At 39.7% G+C, this 23,832-nt stretch overlaps 1 protein-coding gene across 16 annotated transcripts in view; it reads left to right on the forward strand.

Annotated features, from left to right (window-relative positions):
• The window catches only part of LOC122541861 (calcium-activated potassium channel subunit alpha-1), an 847,529-nt gene that overhangs the window by 767,909 nt on the left and 55,788 nt on the right, over positions 1–23,832 (forward strand). For all 16 annotated transcript variants that reach the window (XM_087982321.1, XM_087982311.1, XM_087982314.1 and 13 more), the window contains one exon: positions 10,371–10,484. In XM_087982321.1, the coding sequence (XP_087838447.1) occupies positions 10,371–10,484 (114 nt within the window). The remainder of the gene's footprint in view (positions 1–10,370; positions 10,485–23,832) is intronic.

Raw genomic sequence — 23,832 nt, forward strand, 5'->3', positions numbered from 1 at the left:
TGTGGTCAGTGTACACAACCGTCTCTGACACATTGTTCGTGACATACACATTAAAATGTTGTAAGGCCAGTACCAAACTCAACAGTTCCTTTTCAGTTGTGGAGTATTGCCTCTGGTGGAGGTTGATCTTCTTAGAAAAGTAACCAGCTGGCAGTTCAAGCCCATCCTCATCAAGCCCATCCTCAAGTTGGAGAACAGCTCCAACTTCAATGTCACGAGCATTGATTGTGACTTTAAAAGGTTTTGAAAACTTTGGTGTAGCTAATATCAATTTTAAATGGTCAAATGCCTCCTGGCATGGTTCTGTCCACTGAAACTTTCTGTTCTTCTTCAACAAATCGGTTAATGGTATCACCACACTGCTGAAGTTTGGAACAAACTTCCAATGGAATCTGCTGAGTCCTAAGAATCAAAGCACCTCTTCCTTTGAGGTTGGTTGTGGAAGTTCCTCAATAGTCTTTGTCTTTGCATTCCATGGGGTTAGCTTTCCATGACCGATGTTATCTCCCAAGGATAGGCAAAAGTGAGGACTGCAGATGCTGGAAATCCGAGTCTAGATTAGAGTGGTGCTGGAAAAGCACAGCAGGTCAGGCAGCATCCGAGGAGCAGGAAAATCAACCTTTTGGGCAAAAGCCCTTCATCAGGAATCTGATGAAACATCGATTTTCCTGCTCCTCCGGTGCTGCCTGACCTGCTGTGCTTTTCCAGCACCACTCTAATCTAGACTCTTGTGTCCTAAGAATGCCACCTCTGCTTTCGCGAATTCCATTTTATTTAAATTCATCACCAGTATTGCTTCTCGTAGTCGTTCAAAGAGCTCTGCCAACTGTACCATGTGATCTTTCCAGGACTTACTAAAGATCACTACATCATCCAAATAAACTGCACCGTTTGTTAACCCAGCCACAATGCTGTTCATGAGTCTTTGGAATGTGGCGGGTGTGTTCTTCATTCCAAAGGGCATCACTTTAAACTGATATAACCCATTTGGAGTTACAAAAGCAGAAATTTCTTTCACCATCTCTGGTAAAGGTCTCTGCCAGTAACCACACATTAAGTCCAGCTCGGTGATGTAACTGGCTTGTCCGACTTTCTCAATACAGTCCTCCAATCTAGGAAATGGGTATGAGTCTGATTTTGTAACGGCATTGACCATCCGATAATCCACACAGAATCGTTGAGTCCCATCCAGTTTGGGAACGAAGATGATTGACAAACTTAATTCGTTCTGGCTTGGTTCGATGATGTCCTCATTGAGCCTGGCTTCCACCTCCATCTGGACCTGTCTGGCTTTGAAAGGATTATGCCAGTAGGGGTGTTGTTTTATCGGAGCAGTACTGCCTACATCTACTTCATGTGCAATAACATTAGTCCTCCCCATCTGATTCTTACATATATTCTTATACTGCAGTAGCAAATCTTTCAATTACTTTCTATGCTCCTGAGACAGATAGCTTACTAACCTATTCCACTTATCAAGGACTTCTTCATTTTTTAATCTATTTTGAGGCACCTCAAAATCCACATCATCTGATTTTGATTCTTCTCTCTGCAGGACAGTAACTAACACTTGGTTCTCCAGTTCTTTCTCTCTCATATAATATGGTTTCAACATGTTCACATGACATATTCAATACCTTTTTTTCTATCTGGCATCTTTACTAAAACTATTTCTCAATTTGATAGGGACCATTAAATCTGGCTTTGAAGGGATCTCCTATCATTGGTAACAGTACTAACACTTATCCCCTCAGGAAAGCATCAGAGTGTCAGAGCTTTTATCTGCCACCTGCTTCATTCTACACTGTGCCCTCCTTAGGTGCTGTTTAGCTAACTCACCTATTCAGTTTAATCTCTCCCTCACTTCCGATACATAATCTAAATGTGAGATCTCCGACTTTGGTCCTGTCAATTTTTCTTCAATTAATTTCAAAGGGTTTCACACTTCATGACCGAGTATTAATTCAAAGGGAGTGAACTGAGTAGATTCATTTGGGGCATCTCTAATGGCGAGCAGTACGAATGGGATACCTTTATCCCAATCATTCGGATAATCCTGACAGTATGTTCTCAACGTGGTCTTCACGATCTGATGCCACCTTTCTAAAGCTCCCAAAATTCAGGATGCTATGCACTGGATTTAAAGAGCTGAATACCTAAGCTATCCAAAACTATTTTAAGCAGCATAGCAGTAACATTTGACCCTTGGTCCAACTGAATCTCTCTCTGGGTTGCCCATACCATGTTAAGAAAGCTGCTAACTTCTCCACCACCTTTTTTGCCCTGATACTCTGTCATGGAATTGCCTCCAGAAATCTGTTAACAAATTATGGTTAACAAGTACTGGTTCCCACTTTTAGTTCCTGGGAGGGAATCAACACAATCAATTATAACCTGTGTGAAAGGTTCTTCAAATGCAGGAATTGGCAACAAAGATGCCGGTTTTATTACCGCCTGTGGCTTACCTACCATTTGGCATGTATGACACATACGGCAAAAGTTAACTACATCCTTGTGTATTCCAGGCCAATAAAAATGTTTTTGTACCTTAGCCTGAGTCTTTCATACCCCTAGGTGACCTCCTACAGGTAATTCATGTGCTACCTGTCACATCTCCTATCTGTCTGCTACCAGCAACACAATCTAGTGCACTTCGGCCCATTTCTCCTCTGCACTAACCTGCCATGGTCTCCATTTCCACTTTAGGATTCTACCTTTTAGATAATAGCCCTCCGGAATATTCTCTGCCTCCTTTACAGAGTACACATCCGCATATATATCTTTTATTGTCTTGTCTTGCTATTGCAAGTCTCTTAGCCTTTCAGGACTAAACACTTCTGTCTGACCCTCTGCCTGTTCAGGTTTTTCCTGCACCATTACATCAAACAGGGTGTCTGCTAACTGAATCTCAACTCCTTCATCTTTCTCTTTACTTTTTGCTTCATGCTGTACTTATGATAGTGGGATCTGGTTACCACACAGTCTGGGAAAATAGCAGGATATTTCTGTTTTAACTCCTCAGTTTCTTTGTCTTCCTTGGGCTTCTCCACAACAAGGACGGTCACTCCCACCTTGGATCCTGCCAAATCATTCCCGAGAACAAACTGAATTCCTGGAACTGACACTCTGTCAATCACTCCCACTGTAACTTTCCCCAACCTGATCTTACATAGCAGAATGCTAAATTTCCATCCATCTATCCCACAAATTACCACACTCTCAGGCAACAGATTAGAAAGAGTGCATATTCGCTCATCCCTTGCTATCAGTGACTGGTTATGTCGTGTATCTCTAAAAAAATTATAACTTCTTGTCCTTCTCCCCCTGTTCTTTCTGAGTAAACTTTACCCACAGAGGCGAATTCTTTGTCGAGATCAGGTACTAGCTCCATACCCAGCCCCTAGGCTGTGCACTCTCTTGCAGATCTTCAGCTCTTCTTGGGGTCTCCTTTACTATCTTCACTAATGGCGCTAGCTTAGCTTCTTTTACCACATGTTTTTCCACAGTGCCTTTCTTTAACAATCAGCACTGTGTCTTTACACGTCCCACTTTACCATAGTGAAGCCTTTTACCTCCTTTGTACCATCTTGGGCCTCTTTTTTTATCCTGTGGTAAATTCTTACCAGTGCTCTTTACTCTTGGTTTCGTAGTGTAGGATCTCCCCTTCTTCCAACTTCTATTCCTCACAGGGTGAAATTCTGGCTGGAAGCTTATCTTAAGAACCAACATGTTCTCATCTGCTAATTTTGATGCCCTTCTCACTTCCTGAACTTTCTGTTCCTCCATGTGAATTCTTACCATCTCTGGACGTGAGTTTTTAAACTCCTCAAGCAGAATAATCTCTTGTAGAGCCTCAAAGGTCCTATCTATTTTCAAAGCATGCACCAATCTATCCAAGTGACTATGTTTAATTCTTTCGAACTCAACATAAGTCTGACCTGGCTCCTTCTTTGTGTTTCTAAACCACTGTCTATATGCTTCTGGTACAAATTCATAAGCACTTAAAATAGCCTGTTTAATCTGTGGTCAGCAAGATTTTGGAAAGAAGTCTGAGGGATAGGATTTATGCCATTGAAATTTGGCCCATCTGTTCTGTCAAAATAGAGAAAATACTTTAGCATCATTCAAAGAATTATGTTGCATCACCTAATTTTATTGTCACTTTGTATTAGAGCGTATACAATCAGAACAGTGATTACTTCTGAATGTAAAGTGCAATGGATTTGAAAGTGAAAAAGGGAAGAAGCTGGCAGTGGTTTGCTGCCATATTACTGCTGTTTCAAATCTTGTTGCCATGATGAAATGTGTTCACTAAAATTATCCAAGAGAAATTGTTTTTAGAACTGCAAGTTTGGATCTTATACATCCTCTTTTTCTTTCATGGTCCCTTAAGTTTGAAGACAAGTTGCTTTCACACTAAGGGTGTGCTCTGCAGTGACTGAATAGTTCAATCCTGGAGCCGCAGACTCTGCACAGGGGGCAGGGGGTGTCCGAGGGCTTGGGTGTGCGGGACACACTGCATTCTTTGCACTCTTTTTTGCTGCTCTGCACCTGGTCGCCACATGCGCCAAGTGGTTGATGCCTTTGCTAAGGCTTCATCTTTAGTTTGTGCATTCTAGGTAAGCAAATCCCACATGTCAGTGGGGATTTGCATTTGTTTAGGGAGGCTTTTAGAGAGTCCTTGTAGTGCTTCCTCTGCCCTCCACGTGCCACTATGGAGCTCAGAGTAAAGCATTTGTTTAGCTCAACTTGTGTCAGGCGTGAAGACATTGTGGCCCACCCAATACCGGGGACGTTGGCTTGAGAAACAGAGTTCACATTGGTATCCCATCCTGCCAATGGAATTACTGGATTTTGCAAAGGTGGCACTGGTGACAATCCTCCAGGAATTTGAGGTGTCTGCTGTTCCTGATCCATATTTCTGATGCATACAAGGAAGTCGGGGTGGTTGTTGCTCTGTAGATCATGTATTTGTTGCTGGATTTGAGGTCTTGTACTTTGAACTCCCTGTTCCTCAAGCTTCTGAGCCTCTGAGTGTGCACATATACAGATATTGTCTGCATACTGCAGCTCACCGACAGAAGTTAGAGTGGTCTTGGTTCTGGCCTGGAGACCAAGGTTGACCAGTCTCCCACTTATCCTGGACACTAGTTCCACTTTTGCATATAGCTTCATGGAGATGGGCTGGAGTGTTGCAGTGAGAAAGACAGAGAAGAGTGTTGGTGCAGTGACGCAGCCCCAGCTTGACCCCAGTTTGCACTTGCATTGGATGGATGGTGGATCCATTGCTGAGGATATTGGCTTGCATGTCATCATGAAGCAGATAGAGAAGGATGCCGAATTTCTCTTGGCAGCTGAAGTTGAGAAGGATATTCCACAGTCCCTCAATGATTGACATAGTCAAAGACCTTTGTGAGGTCGAGGGAGGCCATATTCAGAGGTTGGTACTGTTCCCTGCATTTTTCATGGATTTGTCATGCACTGAAAGTCCATTGTGCCTCTTGACAGGCAGAAGCCATATTGAGACTCAGAGGGAGCTCTTCATCTACTGGAGGAGGCAGTTGAGGAGGATTCTTGCAATGACCTTCCGTTTGGTGGACAGCAGGGAAATCCTTCTGTAATTTCCAGAGTCACACCTGTCTCCTTTCTTGAAAGTAGTCAAAATTCTAGCATGCCAGATCTCCACGCAGGCTCTTATCCTTCAAAACAAAGACAAGATACAAAGGGATGACTGGAGATATGTAAACTCCTAGACTGCTTTGGCTTCTGAGCATGTGTAATACAATCTGCCTTATATACTCATGTAAAAGTTGAATTTTTAAGACTACTTTTAAAGGTTCAATTTAGAGTTAGACAAATACATGGATACTAGTTTTGAGGGGCTGAAATTTATGCTGCAGTTCGAAATACTGTATTTTTAGCAGAAGTTGATTTGATTGCACAATTAATCCTGGGTAAAGAAGAAAAACACAATGAGTTACTAGATAAAAGCAAGAGAAACAAGAATGAATTACTAGTAAGTTTTATTTATACATACTAGTACAAAAATTTTAACATGTCAAAGATTCATTGAATTTCTGCAAAATCACACTGTTCAGCATTGTCATGATGTTGTATAATAGCACACTTAAAATTAAACATTTATTAAATTCTGAATGTGTAAGCGTCTTGAACTTTCACACGAAATTCTTCCGTTTCCCTCCCATTTGTATTTTATGAACCTCAGCAACATTAACAAATTTGTCAAAGAATTAAAGATATATGTAGCTAATATAGCTCACTTTTTTCCAGATATAATATCATAATTAAAATGATTAACTTTTTAACGATATTAACTTTTGGATGTATAGTGAACAAAGTGCGATAAGTACTAATAGACTTAGTGTCGGTCTGAATGAATGAATTAATCATAATGTGCTGTAGTAAACCAAGTGGGCTAAGTAGAGTAATGAATGAATGAAGACGCAATGAGTAATGAGTAGAGTTTCTGGTATGAATGAATAAATGCAATTTTGTTTAAGTGGGTTAATGGAAACATGCAGTTTCCTTTGTAAGAGATTTATAATGCAATATAATAGGGTAGACTTTCACTGAGGTGTATGAAAAATACAAGAGTTTTTGGCCAAAAATAAGGGGTCGACTTTTACATGAGATCAACTTTTAGACGAGTATATATGGTACATTTGTCAGCAATACCAAATTATTTTTAATAGCTCTTTGTACTTGTTGAAGTGTTTTGTGGATATCTAAAACTCATTATCCCTTATGTATTGCACACATATCAAAATGGGAGTTCTGGAATGGTTAAATCCAGCAAAGATCCACTGCATGTTCTGCCAAACTAATACCATCAAGATTACATGAGAATTTCCAAGATACAAATTCCAGAATGTAATGGAAAAGCTGAGACCCTCAATTGAATTAACCAGACAAAAGCACATAAAATAATACAGACACGTTTGAAATAACAAGGCCTGTGTCACACATGGACTTGAGATCAACCTGAACCCTGTATTTTTCCGACAAGCTAGGTGCATTAGCACAGAGATGATCATCAACACTTTAGTGGAGCACTGTTCAAGCAGATCTTTCCCTTGGCTTTCTCAAAAACTTCTCATGAAACAGTCAGTTTTTAGTTTCAGAAACATGTTGTTTAGTGAATGCAAATTTTATTTGATTTTGTTACATTTCTTTTTAGTAGAAGAACCTTTCATCAGGAGAGGATTCAACAAAGATTAAGCAAGTTTCTAAATTGCTTCATGTCCAACTTGGAGTTGAGCTGAATAGTGACTGCATTGCCATTTGAGAGTCCATTATGGCAGCACATTTCTTGACCATATTTCAACTCCTAAACTTAAATCAACACCATTTTGCAGTAACATTATCTATGCTCTGCGGTATCTCAGGTGTAATGGCATCAGCTTCCACGTTCTTGATTTTTCAGAATCACTTTGGATTATAGTACCCAAAATATAAACTTGTACGTTAAAATGAACAATCTTTACCCCTGCCTTTTCTTCCCATCCCCAACCACTATTCCATTCCTTCTCCCATCCCCACACTCTCTGTACATGTCAAATTACTTTGACATCAAAAGCTGAAATAACTGCTGGTGTAGTTATTACTGCACTTGCTCAAGGGAGCTATTCAGATGCCTCATTTATTGAAGCTTAATAGATAAAAAAGCCAAATTGGGTCTCATGATAAAATCCTAATCAAGTTATAATCTGCATAATTTTCACATAAGCTTTGGTGTGAAATTTACATAATTTATGTTGCAGGAGCTACTAAAGTGATATTAAGAAGTATTTAATATAGTCATTGAATTTTATTTATCATGACCACTGATTGTTCCTCTATTCAACAATTGTTTGTGTTCACTACCTGCTGGATAGTGTAAAATAATTACCATCTTAAAATATGCCGGTTGGTTCTTGATCTGTGTCCTCCATAAAAGTATCCTCAGATAGTTTGGGATGTCTGTCACCAATACTACAGAGGCACACTGTCAGCTTTCTTTTTTATTATTTCCATATTAACTTTCATGCACAACTACAGTAAGTAAGAGTCTCAAACAACATGGGAGTTGTATTGTCTGAACAGTGAAATACATAGAATAAGACAGCATCTTCTGCAGGAATCCTCTGTGGGCCGAAGTGTTAAAAGCAATAAATGGTTATACTTTCCTCGAGCAGAATAATAACACAAATCGTATATGCCAAGACACTTTTCCAGACTTTGCAACCGTGTATATATGTGTGCCATATATATATGTACATGTATGTGTGTATATATGTGTGTGTGTGGGGAGATGTGTGTGCCATCTGCATGGCGGTTGTATTGAATTATTCTAATGGCACCAAAGTATTAAATCTGCTTTAGACAGACTTTGAGATGTTGGTTTGAATAGGATACAGAAAGACTGTAATAATTAGTGCATATTCGGTTTTTTTTCCATTAAGTCTTGGGTTTTTTTGAGACTTTGAGTGTCTTTGTTTATTAAAACAAATCTCTCAGCATTCAAAACGCAAAGTAACTTTATTTCTATTGAGACAGGAAGGGAATGGTGCACAGAACAATTGTATGAAATAAGACAGAGGGGTGAAGGATTATAGAAATCAAGCTTCGATCTGCTAAACCTTTTTAATTTATTTTTAAAAACACATTTTGTTTTGTTCTGGTTTGGTGATTTAAATTGTTTTGTTTCCAGGTATTTTGATCTCTTCATTCACTCACTCTTCCTTTGGGCTTTATTTTCCTGTAGTTACAGGCAATTTGTATAAGTTGAGCTTTTTAAGCCATAGTAAGCTCTAACATGTTAAAGAACAAAACAGCAGCTAATAAATTTGCATGACAGCAATAAAGGCCCTTGCTTTTTTTGTTACTACAATCCTGAAAGATACATTACAGATCCCCTTCAACAACAACTGTTAACAGTTTAAAAAGTCAAAGTCTTGAATAAATGTAACACTTTGATTGACTTAACTGAACCCGACCTCTTAAAAAAGCTTCTTTCTCAGCATTCAATTGAATACTATTCTTCATTTAAGTAAAAGCGTTTTGGAAAGATCAAATATGTAGTTCAGATTTGGTGAGGATTTCCATTTGAAAAGGACATTTCAGGTAGTGTTTATTTAAAACAATTGAAAGAATGTGATTTCTTTAAAACTTGGAGATTTTTTTTGAAAAAAGATAACAATTCAGAAGCTAGCAGCTTGGGTTTTATTGTGTCAGCATTAACTAATGGCCTGAAGCCCTCTCAAAAAACCTGAAGTCTATGTATTATGTATACAGCATTACTGGCTTTAGGTGTTGACTTGTCAACATGAAAAATGAAATATGTCAAGTTCTATGACTTCAAAGAAATAGCATGTTTGTGGGGATTTTTTTTAGGTCTCTGAACGTTAACATTTCTGATAAGAAGGGTTTTATGTTTACGATGTTTTACCCAAATGGAGAACATGTAATATTAATATCAGCAATGTGATGGGGAGCTGTAAATACTAAATAAGTATTAAGTGACTTTTATTGATGAAATTATTTCAGGTTGTCGGCTTGTCTGTTTGGTGAAACATTAATGTAACAAACCAGAAATAAATTTAGAATAAAAGCTTACGTGGAGTTCCTGATCTACCAACATTAACAAGGAGTGGGGTGGGTGGTAGGGACTTGGTTTAAGAGAAGCTACAGGAGTTCATTTTTCCTGTGCTTCACACATTTTCAAATTGAGGGATGTTTGATCAGTTGATGTTCCCACTTCAATTAGAATTCTTAACCATTTTGGGGGAAGGGAAGTTATGGTGAGGGGAGGTTGTTTGGCTTTAAAGCATATTCCATTTCTCTGAACTTAAGATGTTGACAGCTTCCTTTGTACTGTAGCCCTTCACTATAATACTCCCTTCGGGAGCCATACAAATATTATGTTTCAGTGGTGGGACTGTAGCAACTCAGATAGTTTGTGTATGCTTTATTTATGAACAATCCATGTTGCATTATGAAATGTGGACATCAGAGAGTATTATAATGAAAGCTTCTTATAGCACTTTTCAGTTCCTCAAATTTCAAACTGTTCTATTTGGAGATGCTGCACAAATAAAGTAACATTCACAACTGTGTTAACATACACGTGCTCTTTAATTATGGTTTTGTAGGGAAAAAAACAAGAATTGGCATTTTCATTACTGCTGTATATTCAAACTTGTGTGACTCGAGGTCAGTTGCTCTTAATCACTGCAGGTAAATGTTAAGTATTATCAGAAAATTAGATGGGTAGATCACTCACTTGTGCAAGAATTTTTCTTTTCTCAATGAGGTAGATATCAGGGGAAGGTTTTATGATTTTCTGAGTGAATTATTTTTTCAATGCCCAGGATTCACACCTCCAGGAATGGACAGACCGTCTCCTGACAACAGTCCAGTCCACGGCCTAGTCCGACAAACATCTGTCACCACCGGGGCCAACATCCCAATGATGACTGAATTAGGTAAGATGATCAAATTTCCTCCTCTTGGCTATGTTTTTTTTTCAACCCATTAATCGTGTATGGGGTGTGTATTAGTCATATAAATCACTTGACATGTTTTCCATTTGTCACAATCCACCAACAGTCCCCTCAAGTAAAGCATTTAAGATTAAGTTTCATGCTTAATGACTGCTTTCTTGACTGATATTTGCAAACTTTAATGCTGCTGAAGGGAAGTATACCAGAAAAGCCACACACATACTCTGTCGATAGATAACTGGTGCTCTATCCACTACCTTAAATAGTTTCACTCCCTGCAATCTGGCCATTTACCAGATATATCGCAACAACTCGTTAAGGTTCATTCAACTGCAATTTCCAAACCCGTTAAGTTTGCCACCTTGGATAAGGACAACCAGGCCTATGGGAATATAACAACATCTGCTTTCTCTCCAACTCACATTTTGACTTGGAAATATATTGCCACTCCTTTATCAATACTTGGTCAATATTTTGGAGCTCCTTATATTTCAGAACTGTAATGTAGTTTCTCCACATGGACTGCAGCAGTTTCAGATTGTGGTTAACTATCAGCTTCTGAAGGGTCTTTAGAGAATGGACAATAAATTCCAGCCTTATCATGTACAGCAGTATCAACGTTTTGTAAATGATTTAAAAGAAAGCTATTAATGCTTCAAAAGACCTACCTCGAATTTTTGCTTTTACCTGATCAAAAAATGACTTGAGGCCATAGAGTAAAAATTTGACACTCATTGGGAGCATAAATTTAAAACTTCTGGCATTCCAATTTTCTGTCAATAATGTTTAGTTTTACTTCATGACCAAACTTGCCAAGGTAGCTCTGTAAAATCATGTGTTGTGAAAGTAGACTTACTTCTTACATCTCAATATTCTCCATGTTTGAGAATGTTCCCAAGAACCTAAGAGCAATGATTTAATTAAAATGTATGAGACAATGCTATTCTAGTTAAGACAGGAGCTGGAATCTTGAGCCAAATGTGAAAAAAATACAAGACTGAAACTTTGGGGCCTCCAGTACAGACTTGTTGGTCAATGACTGGCATTCCCACTGACTATTATTGTAGCTAATTGTTCAATGATATGGACAGAATTCAGATTCAGTCTGCTCAAGGGCATCTGCTGTAACGTTTATATACAGATTGTTGCAACACGACTGATCAATGGTTGAAAGATGACTGTTCACTTCTCAAAGAAATCCATATTTGTTAGAATGTTATTGACGATGAAACGAGCCCATTTATTCAGGCCGAGGGGTCCCAGGTTCAACTCAACATCTGTTTTCCCCTGGCTCAGAGATATTATACACAATTGTGTCCGCCCTAGCAAAAATCAGCAAAATCAGCTCAAATTTATAAAGAATCCTTAGTCATAAAGATTCAATACTCCGTCATGTATATATCTTCTACAAATCAAGTTGGAAAGTACAGTGCTGACCAAATGGCATCCTATTGTCAATAGTATTGTGGAGAGTCATAGATTCGTAGAGATGTACTGCAGGGAAACAGACCCCTCGGTCCAACTAGTCCATGCAGACCAGATATCCCAACCGAATTCAGTCCCATTTGCCAGCACTTGGCCTTTATCCCTCCAAACCCTTCCTATTCATAAACCCATCCAGATGCCTTTTAAATGTTGTAATTGTACTAGCCTCAACCACTTCCTCTGGCAGCTCCTTCCATGCATGCACCACCCTCTGCATGAAAAAGTTGCCTGTTAGGTCCCTTTTATATCTTGCACGTCTCACCCTAAACCTACACCCTCTAGTTCTTCACTCCCCCACCCCAGGGAAAATACCTTATTTGTTTACCCTATTCATGCCCCTCATGATTTTATAAACATCTATATGGTCAACCCTCAGCCTCCGACACTCCAGGGAAAACAGCCCCAGCCTATTCGACTCAAATCCTCCAATCATGGCAATATTCTTGTAAATCTTTTCTGAACCCTTTCAAGTTTCACAACATTCTTCTGATAGGAAGGAGACCAGAATGGCACACAATATTCCAAAAGTGGCCTAACAAATGTCCTGTATAGCTGCAACATGACCTCCCAACTTAATCCTCTGACCAATAATGGAAAGCATACCGAATGCTGCCTTCATTATCCTGTCTGCCTGCGACTCCACTTCCAAGGAACTATGAACCTGCATTCCAAGGTCTCTTTGTTCAGCAACACTCCCCAGGACCTTACCATTAAGTGTATACATCCTGCTGCCCCTAGAACTCTGTGGGAAGCTAGGGAAGTGATTGCTGGGCCCCTTGCTGAGATATTTGTATCATCAATAGTCACAGGTGAGGTGCTGGAAGACTGGAGGTTGGCTAATGTTGTGCCACTATTTAAGAAAGGTGGTAAGGAAAAGCCAGGGAACTACAGACCATTGAGCCTGACATCAATGGTGGGCATGTTCTTGGAGGGAACTCTGAGGGACAGGATTTACATGTATTTGGAAAGGCAAGGACTAATTTGGGATAGTCAACGTGGCTTGTGCATGGGAAATCATGTGTCACGAACTTGATTGAGTTTTTTGAAGTAGTAATGAAGAGGATTGACAAGGGCAGCATGGTGAACGTAATCTATATGGACTTCAGTCATGTGTTTGATAAGGTTCCTCATGGTAGACTAGTTAGCAAGGTTGGAGCTCTTGGAATACAGGGAGAACTATCCATTTGAATACAGAACCAGTTTGAAGGTAGAAGACAAAGGGTGATGGTGGACTTTCAGCAATAACTTTCAGACTGGAGGTCTATGACCAGTGGTGTGTCACAAGGATTAGTGCTGGGTCCACTGCTTTTTGTCTTTATATAAATGATTTGGACGTGAGCATAGGGAGTATAGTTAGTAAGTTTGCAGATGACACCAAAATTGGAGTTATAGCAAAGAAGGTTACCCCAGAGTACAACGGGTACAGATAGGCCAATGAGCTGAGGAGTGGCAGATGGATTTTAATTTATATAAATGCGAGGTGCTGCATTTAGGAAAGGCAAATCTTAGCAGGACTTATACACTTAAGGTAAGGTCCTGAGGAGTGTTGCTGAACAAAGAGACCTTGGAGTATATTTAAATGAATTTTGTTGAACATCTATATCAGTTATCTTTCTAACTTCAATCAGTGTTACAACAACATATGTAACTTGCTTGCAGCTATTACAATGGCCCAGGTTGACTGAGATGCATTAGTAGTAATTCTCCACCAATCTTTAGGTTTCTGGAAAAGCCCCAGAAGTTTGGAAACAAAACAGAAGTTGCTGGGAAACGCAGCAGGTCTGGTAGTATCTGTGGAGAGAAAGCAGTTGACTTTTTTTAGGTCCTGTTCTGAAAGAGTGTCACTGGACCTGAAATATTAACTCTGCTTTCTCTCCACTGACGCTGCTGAGTCGTTGCAGTTGTTTTTTTTACTTTTAATTTTCAGCATCTTCAGTTTTTGTAACACCTTTATGGAAAACAGAAAGGAAGCTAAAACAAGTAACTATAGGCTAGTTAGCTTCATGTCTGTTGATGGGAACATGTTAGAGTCTATTTTAAAGGGTGTAAAAGCAGAGCATTTCGAAATATAAAAACATGATCAAGCGGAGTCAGAATGGATTCATGAAGGGGAGATCATGCCTGAGAAATTTATTAGAATTTTTTGAGGAGGTAACAAGAAGGATAGCTGAAGCATTGGATGTAATATATTTAGATTTTCAGAACTTGTTTGATAAGATATCACACATTTGGCTACTTAATAAGATAAGAGCCCTTGGTATTGGAGATAGTATATTAGTATGGATAGAGAATTGGCTAACTAAAAGAAGATTAGAGAGTTGGAATAAAGGGTGAATTTTCAGGATGTCAGTCTGTAGCTAGTGGTGTGCCAGAAGATCACTGCTGCGCATTTCGGTGCTATATAAGAGCCCATGGTGTTAGAAGCAATGTGCTGACATGGATAGAGGGTTGGCTGACTGGCAGAAAGCAGAGAGTGGGGATAAAGGGGTCTGTTTCAGGTAGTAGCTGGTGACTAATGGAGTTCCATTGGAGTCAGTATTGGGACCGGAGCTATTGATGTTATGCATTAACAATCTGGACAAAGGAACTGAGGGAATTTTTGCCAAATTTGTAGATGAAACAAAAATAGATGGAAGTGACAGATAGTACTGAAGAAGCAGGGAGGCTGCAGAGGAACATGGACAGGCTAGGATGGTGGGCAAAGAAATGACTGATGGACTTCAATGCGGGAAAGTTGAGGCTTTGCACTTTAGGAGGAGTAGAGGCGTAGACTATTTTCTAAACATGGAAAGGCTTTGAAGTCTCGGGATTCCTCGTTCAGGATTCTCTCAAGGTTAACATGCAGTCTCATTTGGCAGTTAAAAGTAAATGCGATTCACTTCAAGAGGGCTAAAATATGAGAGCTGTGATGTAATGCTGAGGCTGTATAACCCTCTTGTCAGACTGCATTTGGAATATTGTGAGCAGTTTGGGCCCTATATCTTAGGATGAATGCGCTGGCCTTGGAAGGGTCCAGAGAAGGTTGACAAGAATGATCCCAGGGATAAAGATCTTGTCATATGAGGAATGGTTGAGAACTCTGGGTCTATATTCAATGGAGTTTGGAAAGATGTGAAGGCGGTCTCTCATTGAAACTTGCAGAATACTGAGAGGCCTGGAGAGAGTGGACATGCAGACAAGTTTCCAGTAGTAGGAGAGACTAGGACCCAAGTGTACAGCCACAGTGAATGGATGATCGTTTAGAACTGAGATGAGGAGGAATTTCTTCAGCCAGAGGGCAGTTAATCTGTAAAACTCATTGATGCAGAAGGCTGTACAAGCCACGTTATTGAGTATATTTAAGACAGTGATAAATAGGCTTAATTAGTAAAGGGATCAATGGAGAAGGCAGGAGGATGGGGTTGAGAAACACATCAGCCATGATCGAATGGGTGAGCAAACCCAATGGGCCGAACGGCCTAATTCTGCTCCTATATCTTATAGTCTTATGGCTTTCATAGCTGGACATTGAGTATATTCATGGCCAAGATGGACAGATTTTAATCAGTCAGGGAATCAAAGGTTATGGGGAAAAGACAGGAAAATGGAATTGAAGATTATCAGATCAGCCATGACCTCATTGAATGGTGGAGCAGACTTGAATGGCTGAATGACCTAAGAATTCTAAACTTACATTCTAATTTCCCTGAAGAATTCTAGTAAAGTTGTTGGGCACAATTTCGTCTCAGGAAGCTGTACTGACTCTGTATGAATATGTGTTTCTAAATACTCTACTCTTTCATCCTTTATATCGGATTCTTATCATTTTTCCATCAACAGACGGCTACCCTAAGTGGCCTACAGTTATCTGTTTGCTTCCCTTTTTTAAATAAAGTTGTTACATTGATAGTTTTCAGTCTTCTAGGACTTTTCCAGAATCTAAGGTTTCTTGGGAGATATACCACCAGTTCATTCACTATCTCTGTAGCTGCGTCCTTTTATATCCCAATGATGTGAATGCAGCCATCGTACCCACAGTAAAATGTTGGTTAGTAGGAAATATTATCGTTATATTTTTGCTTTAGAAATGTGTTATGCTTTATGTCATGATTTCAAAATGATCAGTTATTTCAGTCACCCGTGCCGTCTTCCACTTCATCTGGAGGTCCTGTCCACAGGAACACCATATACAAACTCTGAATAAGTTGAGAGGGGGGAACGACGTACCAAATGCTGCCCTCCACTTGATGGCCACCTTTGTGTACAGATACATAAAGCTGTGCATAGACTCTTGGTATGCAAACACTGAGTGTCATTACGCACCGAGGTTCTACCTGTCCCTGGTGTGCAAAGGATGAGTCTGGGATGACTCATAAGTAACTCACATAGTGTCTACATGAGTAAGAAATGCCTTTGGAAAAAAATTATTTTTGTGAAATCTCTGCCAAGTTGGTATTTGCAATAAGGCAATATTAGAAATGTTGGGCCTGCATCACACAATTTCTCAGGTTCAATTTATCAGTCCTTGGACTCTTGGAATTTTTACACTCTGAGGTTGATCTTTCCATTCCCCATGCTGTAGAGATTCTATGAAGCTTCTATGAAACCTTACTGCTCAATGATTTATTTTAAGCTGACACAATCCAAGAATCAAAATGATAAAGCATATTGATAGCTGAACTGAAATCTGTAATCCGCTCTCTGTGACCATGTGTAACTCTTCAATATACTGAAAAATAATCTAATGAATGTTCGAGTGCAATGAGACCCAATTTGTGACTCTCCCATCACAAGCACAAAACTGTGCTTTGATTGTAAATTTAAATTACAATTTTTTTCATGAATTCCTTATAAAACAAGTTGTGCAAAAAATGACCATGTCGATGGGCTAAATATAACTTTTCTGCCCAATCATTTTTACGATTGGCACAAGCTTGAGAAAAGTGCTGTCACTCTTTCAATTTATTTCTCTTCCTAGGTCTTCAAGATATGCCCAGACCAAATGATTCTTTATTTGCTAATTAACAGGTCTCATTGTAACTTAACAATGGTAATGCAAACTCAGTGAGAGCGAAATGACCATTCATTGTAAACCCCTCCAGAACCTCATCCATTGAAATCACCAGGAAGAGAGATTTGGAAGAGGTAGCTGATTCGACATCAACCCTTTTATGCCATATCTCTCCTAGGTAATGGTTCCCTCCAACAACCATCTGCAATCCTTGAATAAATAGGCCATGCTAATATAAGTAGGTCTCGATATATATGGTATGTTTAAATGAATTTCATTTGTTTTAAGATAAAAATGTGTGCAGGAAGCAACACTTAACCAGCAGGTTCAGCTAAATCTAATTGATATTGCTTGAGTTAGTGGATTTAACCTCTTACAAACAGATTGTTAATTTTATATTGTTATTTTGAAATAAATTGTGTTGCAGTTGTACATAGACAAATAGAAATTCCAAAATATTTCACCTCTATACTGTTCTTTTTATTTCAGTGTTGGTGCTGGCAATCTGCTTCATATCCTTGATTACTTTCCACACCACAAGAATAAGCCACACATTTAAAACCTTCTCACATTGAAATATCTCCGAAGTGTTTCACACAATGAACTACTTTTTTCTGAAGTGCAGTCATTTATGTCAGTATTTACACCAGAGGTTAACAACTGTGACATGATTAGTGCAAGTTCACTGGGATATAATTGTAGTTAGTTATGATAAAGGCTTTGAATAGGATATATTAAACATGTCATATGAAATCTACTATAATTGTAATAATCCTTCTTCCTTTTTTGTGTGGGACATGGTTATCATGATGAAAACATACAGTAACCTTTTGACTTTCTTTTAAAGGTACAATAGTTTCTGGAGTCTTTGCATTAATGAGCAAAGTTGCCTGGGCAACATAGTGAATAGCTTTGACCCAGATTTTACTGGGTGTATAAGGCGCATGCAGTTAATAGTGTGTAAATAAGACAGCAATTTGAGGTGAGAGGAGATACGCAATGATTTGAAAATTGTCACAAACTGCTGAGCAATTAGCATCACAAAATGGGAGCTTGTCGACAACACATATATACAAATTAAATTTTCTGCAGACAGTTAGGACTGCTATTTCAGAGCACAAGCACTATTATTAGGGCACTCTGTTGTCCTGACGCAAGTATGGACTCCCACAAAATGAACAATAAAAATCTCGCAGTCTCACTCTGGCAGATAGGAAATTGTTGTTAGAGGTATTTTAAATGTTACGTTTTCTCCTTTATGTTTCCTGATCCAATTTTTTCTTTTCTTTTTTCCTATGGTCCCTTTAAAAACATAAGAACTAGGAGCAGGAGTGGGCCATCTGGCACCTCAATAAGATCATGGCTGATCTTTTCATGGCCTCAGCTCCACTTATCCATCATTTCACTGTATTCCTTAATTCCTTTATTATTCAAAACAATTATCAATCTTAGCTTTAAAAGCATTTACTGAGGAAGCCTCAACTACTTCACTGGGCAGGGAGTTCCATAGATTCACAACCCTCTGGGTGAAGAAGTTCCTTCTCAATTCAATCCTAAATCTGCTCCCCCTCATCTTGAGGCTATGCCCTCTTGTCTTAGTTTCACCTGCCAGTGGAAACATCCTCTCTGCTTCTATCATATCTATTCCCTTCATAATTTTATACATTTCTCTCAGATCCCCCCCACCCCCATTCTTCTAAATTCCAATGAATATAATCCCAGTCTATTTAATCTCTCCTCATAATCCAACCTCCTCAACTCTGGAATTAACTAGTGAACCTCCTCTGCACTCTTCCTAATGCCAGTGCATCCTTTCTCAAGTAAGGAGACCAAAACTATTTCACTTGCTTTATCTAATTTGATCTGGTATCTAATTCACCTGATTTTCTTCTTCATCATTGAATGTATTTCTTTTTGACTTGAGTGTTACTGGTTAGGTGAATAGACATGGAGACAGAGATTTTACAAGCAGTTTCATCCCAACATCCGGACCACATGAGGTTTTTAAGCCTTTCAAGCAAGTAGTGAGACCTTGACAGACATGTTGTTTATTGGCTGCTACTCGATCATGTGTCCAGTAAAGAATGCTGATCTAGCGGATCTCATTGCCACCCCAATCAATGGGTCAGTGGCTCAGTAGAGGAATCTGGTTGATGCTCAGGCTGCAAGGATAATGTGACAGAACATCCATTTATTGGTGCCCCCTCAGGAGCGCTTGAAAATTATTTTCAGTGCTGGTGCCAGGCAGGCCCCAGACATTTGGAGGTGTAATGTCTCCAGCAGCAGGCACTGTAAATGTGGCATTTTCTGTTGGGGTGATCTGTTCAGAATGCAACGACTGTGAGGCTGCTTCCAGGTGAGTTAGCAACATCCCCATAGAGATTAGACCACCTGGGGGGAATTCATCCTTAATTATTCATTAACAGTTTCCAGCATAAAACTAGTTGAAAGTGAATGATGTGGGCAGCTGAAACTAGCATATGAAGACATAGCCTCAAAATTACACGTTTTGGACTAATATTCACCTTTAGATCAAACTTTATTGAGATGAGTGTTCTCACCCTGTTGTGAGTGAGAGGATGAAAGTGAAATAAATTTGGATTTGGGTCCAAAAGTGCCTGTAACACTCAGCCCAATGGAGATTGTTAGATCAGGAAGTAGAAATCCTGTCCTAACACAATCATGATACAGTTTTTCTCAAAACTTCTCTCCACAGATTAATCCAATGAAGTCATGAAAGATTTTATGACTTTTACTGGAACTAGTGCACAGAGGCAGTCAGCCTCCTGTTGTTAGTTGAACGAGAGAAGTTTTATATCCTCTTAACCCATTACCTGTACTCCATCTAACCTTTCAGTATTTGATGTTGAAAGTGAAGCAAATTTAGTTCCAGTGCAGCTGTAATTTTAAAAAATTACAGATTGAAAATCAAGTTAAATTGAAAGGTTGTTTGAACCTAATTAAGAAACAGCATGAGAGACAATAGTAGACAATATATATTGAGCAGGTTATTCTTGGTGAGAAGACACTTAATTTATAATTCCTGGAAAATTATTTAAATTAATTTTCACACAAATTCTCAGAAAATTGGGAATTAGTTAAAATGTGCTTTTAATTAATGAATAATATCTAAAGGATTTTGCAGCTCTTCTTCCTAATTACTTTCAATAGGCAGAAATATAATATTTGGAAATAGTATATCAAGCACAAAATAAATAATGAACATTACTTTTATTGGAATATGACACGTTTAGAGAAAACAAGTTTATTCAATGACCCTGCTGAAGCTTCATATAGTGGTGTTCATCTGCTGTGGCAGTTTGACTTTGTCAGTCTACATAGTAATCACTGAGAAATGTAGAAACTAGATGAGCCGGTACTCAGCCAATTGCCCTAGTTTTATTTTGGGACTATATGTGATCAATAACTCCTGTGTCATTTTCAGACCTCTATCTGCATTTTTCTATTCTGCACTGAATCATTAGTTGATTCAATTCACCTTACTGAAAGTAGGTAGGTAGATAATTAGCCACAGTTCATGAGGGACTGTAGGCATATGTATCAGAGAGGAACAGTTGGCTACATAGTTTGGGGGGGCATCATATCAAGGATGGAGCAGGAGTGAAGACAGGTCCCAGGTCTACCTCAGTTTGAATGTGAATTAAGCCTGTGCTGTTGGCATTATTTTGAACTATGCTGTCCAGTTTATATGGAGGTCAAAGATGGACCGGGTCCGAAGGGACTCGCTGTACAAAGATCTGGGCAACGGGCGAAAAAATACACCCAATGCCACCCTCACCCTGATGGCCACCTTTGTGTGTGGCTGCATCAACTGTGCGTGGATCCCCGGTACGCAAACACCAAGTGAAACTACGTACTGAGGTTCTACCTGTCCCCGGTGTTGCGAAGGATAGCCCTGGCCTCGCTGCCGCGGAACGCTCCGAGTAGTTGGACCGTTCCGTATCACCTGTCCTTCATGGAGAAGTTTATGAAGAAAAACACCTTTGACCACAAGTCCATCAGGGAGTGGTCAGCACGTAGTGTCCTTGAGACCCTTCGGGAAAAGGTGAGGGCAGATCCTATCGAGCGGTTCCCTGAGCAGACTGTCAAAGCCATTTGGCAGAATGCCTCATTGCCAGAACTTTCCAACAAGCACCAAGACATGGCTTGGCTGGTGGTGAGAAGGGCTCTGCCTGTGAGATCCTTTATGCACGCCCGAACTCTCAGCCACACCGCACACTGCCCTCGAAGCGGCTGCGGAGGGGAGGAGACTGTCACACACCTCCTTCTGGAATGTGCCTACGCAGAAAAAGTCTGGAGAGGAATGCAGTGGTGTTTGTCGAGGTTCGTCCCGAGCAGCGCTGTGATGCGGGACTCCGTGCTCTACGGCAGTTCCCCGGGACGCACACCGAGACGAACATCAACTGTGCCTGGAGGATCATCAACTCGGTGAAGGACGCTCTCTGGGCGGTCTGAAACCTGTTGATCTTCCAGCTGAAGGAGCTGACCCCGACTGAGTGTTGCAGACTGGCACATTCCAAGGTCCAAAACTACGTGTTGAGGGACGCGCTGAAGCTTGGGGCAGCTGCCGCCAATGCACGGTGGGGAAAGACCACCGTGTAACATCTGCCTGCCTAAAGAAGAACAGGAGGCCCACGCAGTCATTTGGGCTCTGCTGACGCCTCAGCTAAAAATCTAATCGTACAGACCTTTAAATAGGAATGATTACTCTGTTTTCGGTATGCAAACAAAAGGGGTGTATTTTTTCCCCCGTTGCCCAGATATTTGTACAGCGAGTCCCTTCGGACCCGGTCCATCTTTGACCTCCATATAAACTGGACAGCATAGTTCAAAATAATGCCAACAGCACAGGCTTAATTCCTATTCAAACTGAGGTAGACCTGGGACCTGTCTTCACTCCTGCTCCATCCTTGATGTGGTGCCCCCCCCAAACTATATGTATGGCATGTCCATTTGCACAGATCATCAAAGTATTTTATGAATAAAGTATATTTTTGAAATAAAAAAAAATGCTGTACCACCTGGCCAATTGAATTAGCCAGTCCCGCCCAGCCTTTTGAATACTCGAACTGAATGGTGCAATCTTTCACAAAATTATTTTAAAACCGAATGAAGCTCCTGATTTCACTTTTTTTTTCATATTCAAACCCACTTGATATCCAATTCAAGTGCAGAATTGTGAGATGCCCATCAAACCTTCAAAACCGATGTAGCAAGGCCTAGACTATGTCTTGGTTTGGGCCGACAAATGGCAAGTAACATTCGTGCTGTGCAATTGCCTGACAATGACCGTCTCCAATAAGAGGGAATTTAACCATTACCCCTTGACATTCAATGGCAATACCCATTGCTGAATCCCCTCACTACTGACCCCTTGAGGTTACCAATGATCAAAAACTGAACTGGGCTAGCTATATAAATGGCTACAACAGCAAGACAAAGGAATCCTGCAATAAATAACTCACCTTCTGGATTTTCCAAAGTTTGTTCACTATTTATAAGGCAAAAGTCAAGAAAGTGATGGAATACTCCCCACTTGCATAAATAAATGCAGCTTCAATAATATTTATGAAGCTTGACACCATCCAAGACAAAGCAGCCTGCTTGATTAGCACCACATCCAAATATATTCACTCTCTCTGTCACCAACATTCAGTAGCACCTGGGTGAACCATCTATAAGACGCACGGCTGAAATTCACCAAGACTTCTTAGACAACAGCTTCCAAACCCACGACTACTATCATCTCGGACAGGGGCCTCGGGTACATGGGAAGACTACCATCAGCGAGTTCCTCTCAAATCCACTCACTATTCTGACTTGGAAGTATATTGTTGTTCCTTCAGTTTCACTGGCTCAAAATCCTGGATTCTTTCCCTAACAACATTGTAGCTACATGTACACCAAATGGACTGCAGTGGTTCAAGAAGGCATCTCACCATCATTTTCCCATAGAGATGGGCAATAAACATTGGTCTAGACAATGAGGTCCACATCTGCTGAATGAATATAAAATCCCAAAAACAATCTCTTCTATTTTAATTCTATTTTACAAATTGTTTATTCTCTTCAAGCATCATTTCCCAAATTTTAAGTGTAATAGACTTCAAGGTGCTTCAGTTGCATTTATTGCATTCTTCTTTCACTTTTCAGCTTTTATTCCTAAAATTGAAACTTAAATACCAAAAAGATGTGAACCATGAGTTAACTATTTTCAAAGTGATTTGATTTGCACTGCCCTGTTTTCACTTGTGGCCTTAATCCACAAGATAACAACTAAACTCCAGCATTCATTGGTTTGGAACCATTCTATTTTGCATTAATGTTTCTTCAGTTTCACTAAAGGAAGTCCAAGGCAAACAAACTGAAACATAGATTTGCTGGAATTGTTAAGTTCCTTTCCTTCACAGTGTGGTAAACATATGTAGTAGCAAGTTAAAATCGGATTCAATTTAGCTTTGTCTAACGAAATATTAAAATAATTAGTTCACAATGCTCTCTGGCTTCTGTGAGCCATTTTAATCAATTTTAACATGATAATTCCTTTGCATCCTGTCCTACAGTCTTGATCCAGAACTCATTTTCTTTACAGTCAACTGTGGTTTTATAGTCTTTTGACTTCCAGCGTAACAGAGACAGACTGGTTAATCTTCAGGCTCCGGGGAAAACAACTTCTGACGAGCATGTTAACCTCCTTCCATCTGATTTTAGATTCATGTGCCAGCCTGGAGTTGACTTGCCATTTGCCAAGACATTTCAATGAACTAATCAGTGAATCTCCGTTTCTATAATGTCTTATTAATCAAAACTTGGATCGTATGTATATGTTAGAAT

This window comes from Chiloscyllium plagiosum, unplaced genomic scaffold (genome assembly GCF_037043375.1).
Source record: "Chiloscyllium plagiosum isolate Xiang-an unplaced genomic scaffold, Cpla_swu_hap1 HiC_scaffold_43, whole genome shotgun sequence".
NCBI lineage: Eukaryota > Metazoa > Chordata > Chondrichthyes > Orectolobiformes > Hemiscylliidae > Chiloscyllium > Chiloscyllium plagiosum.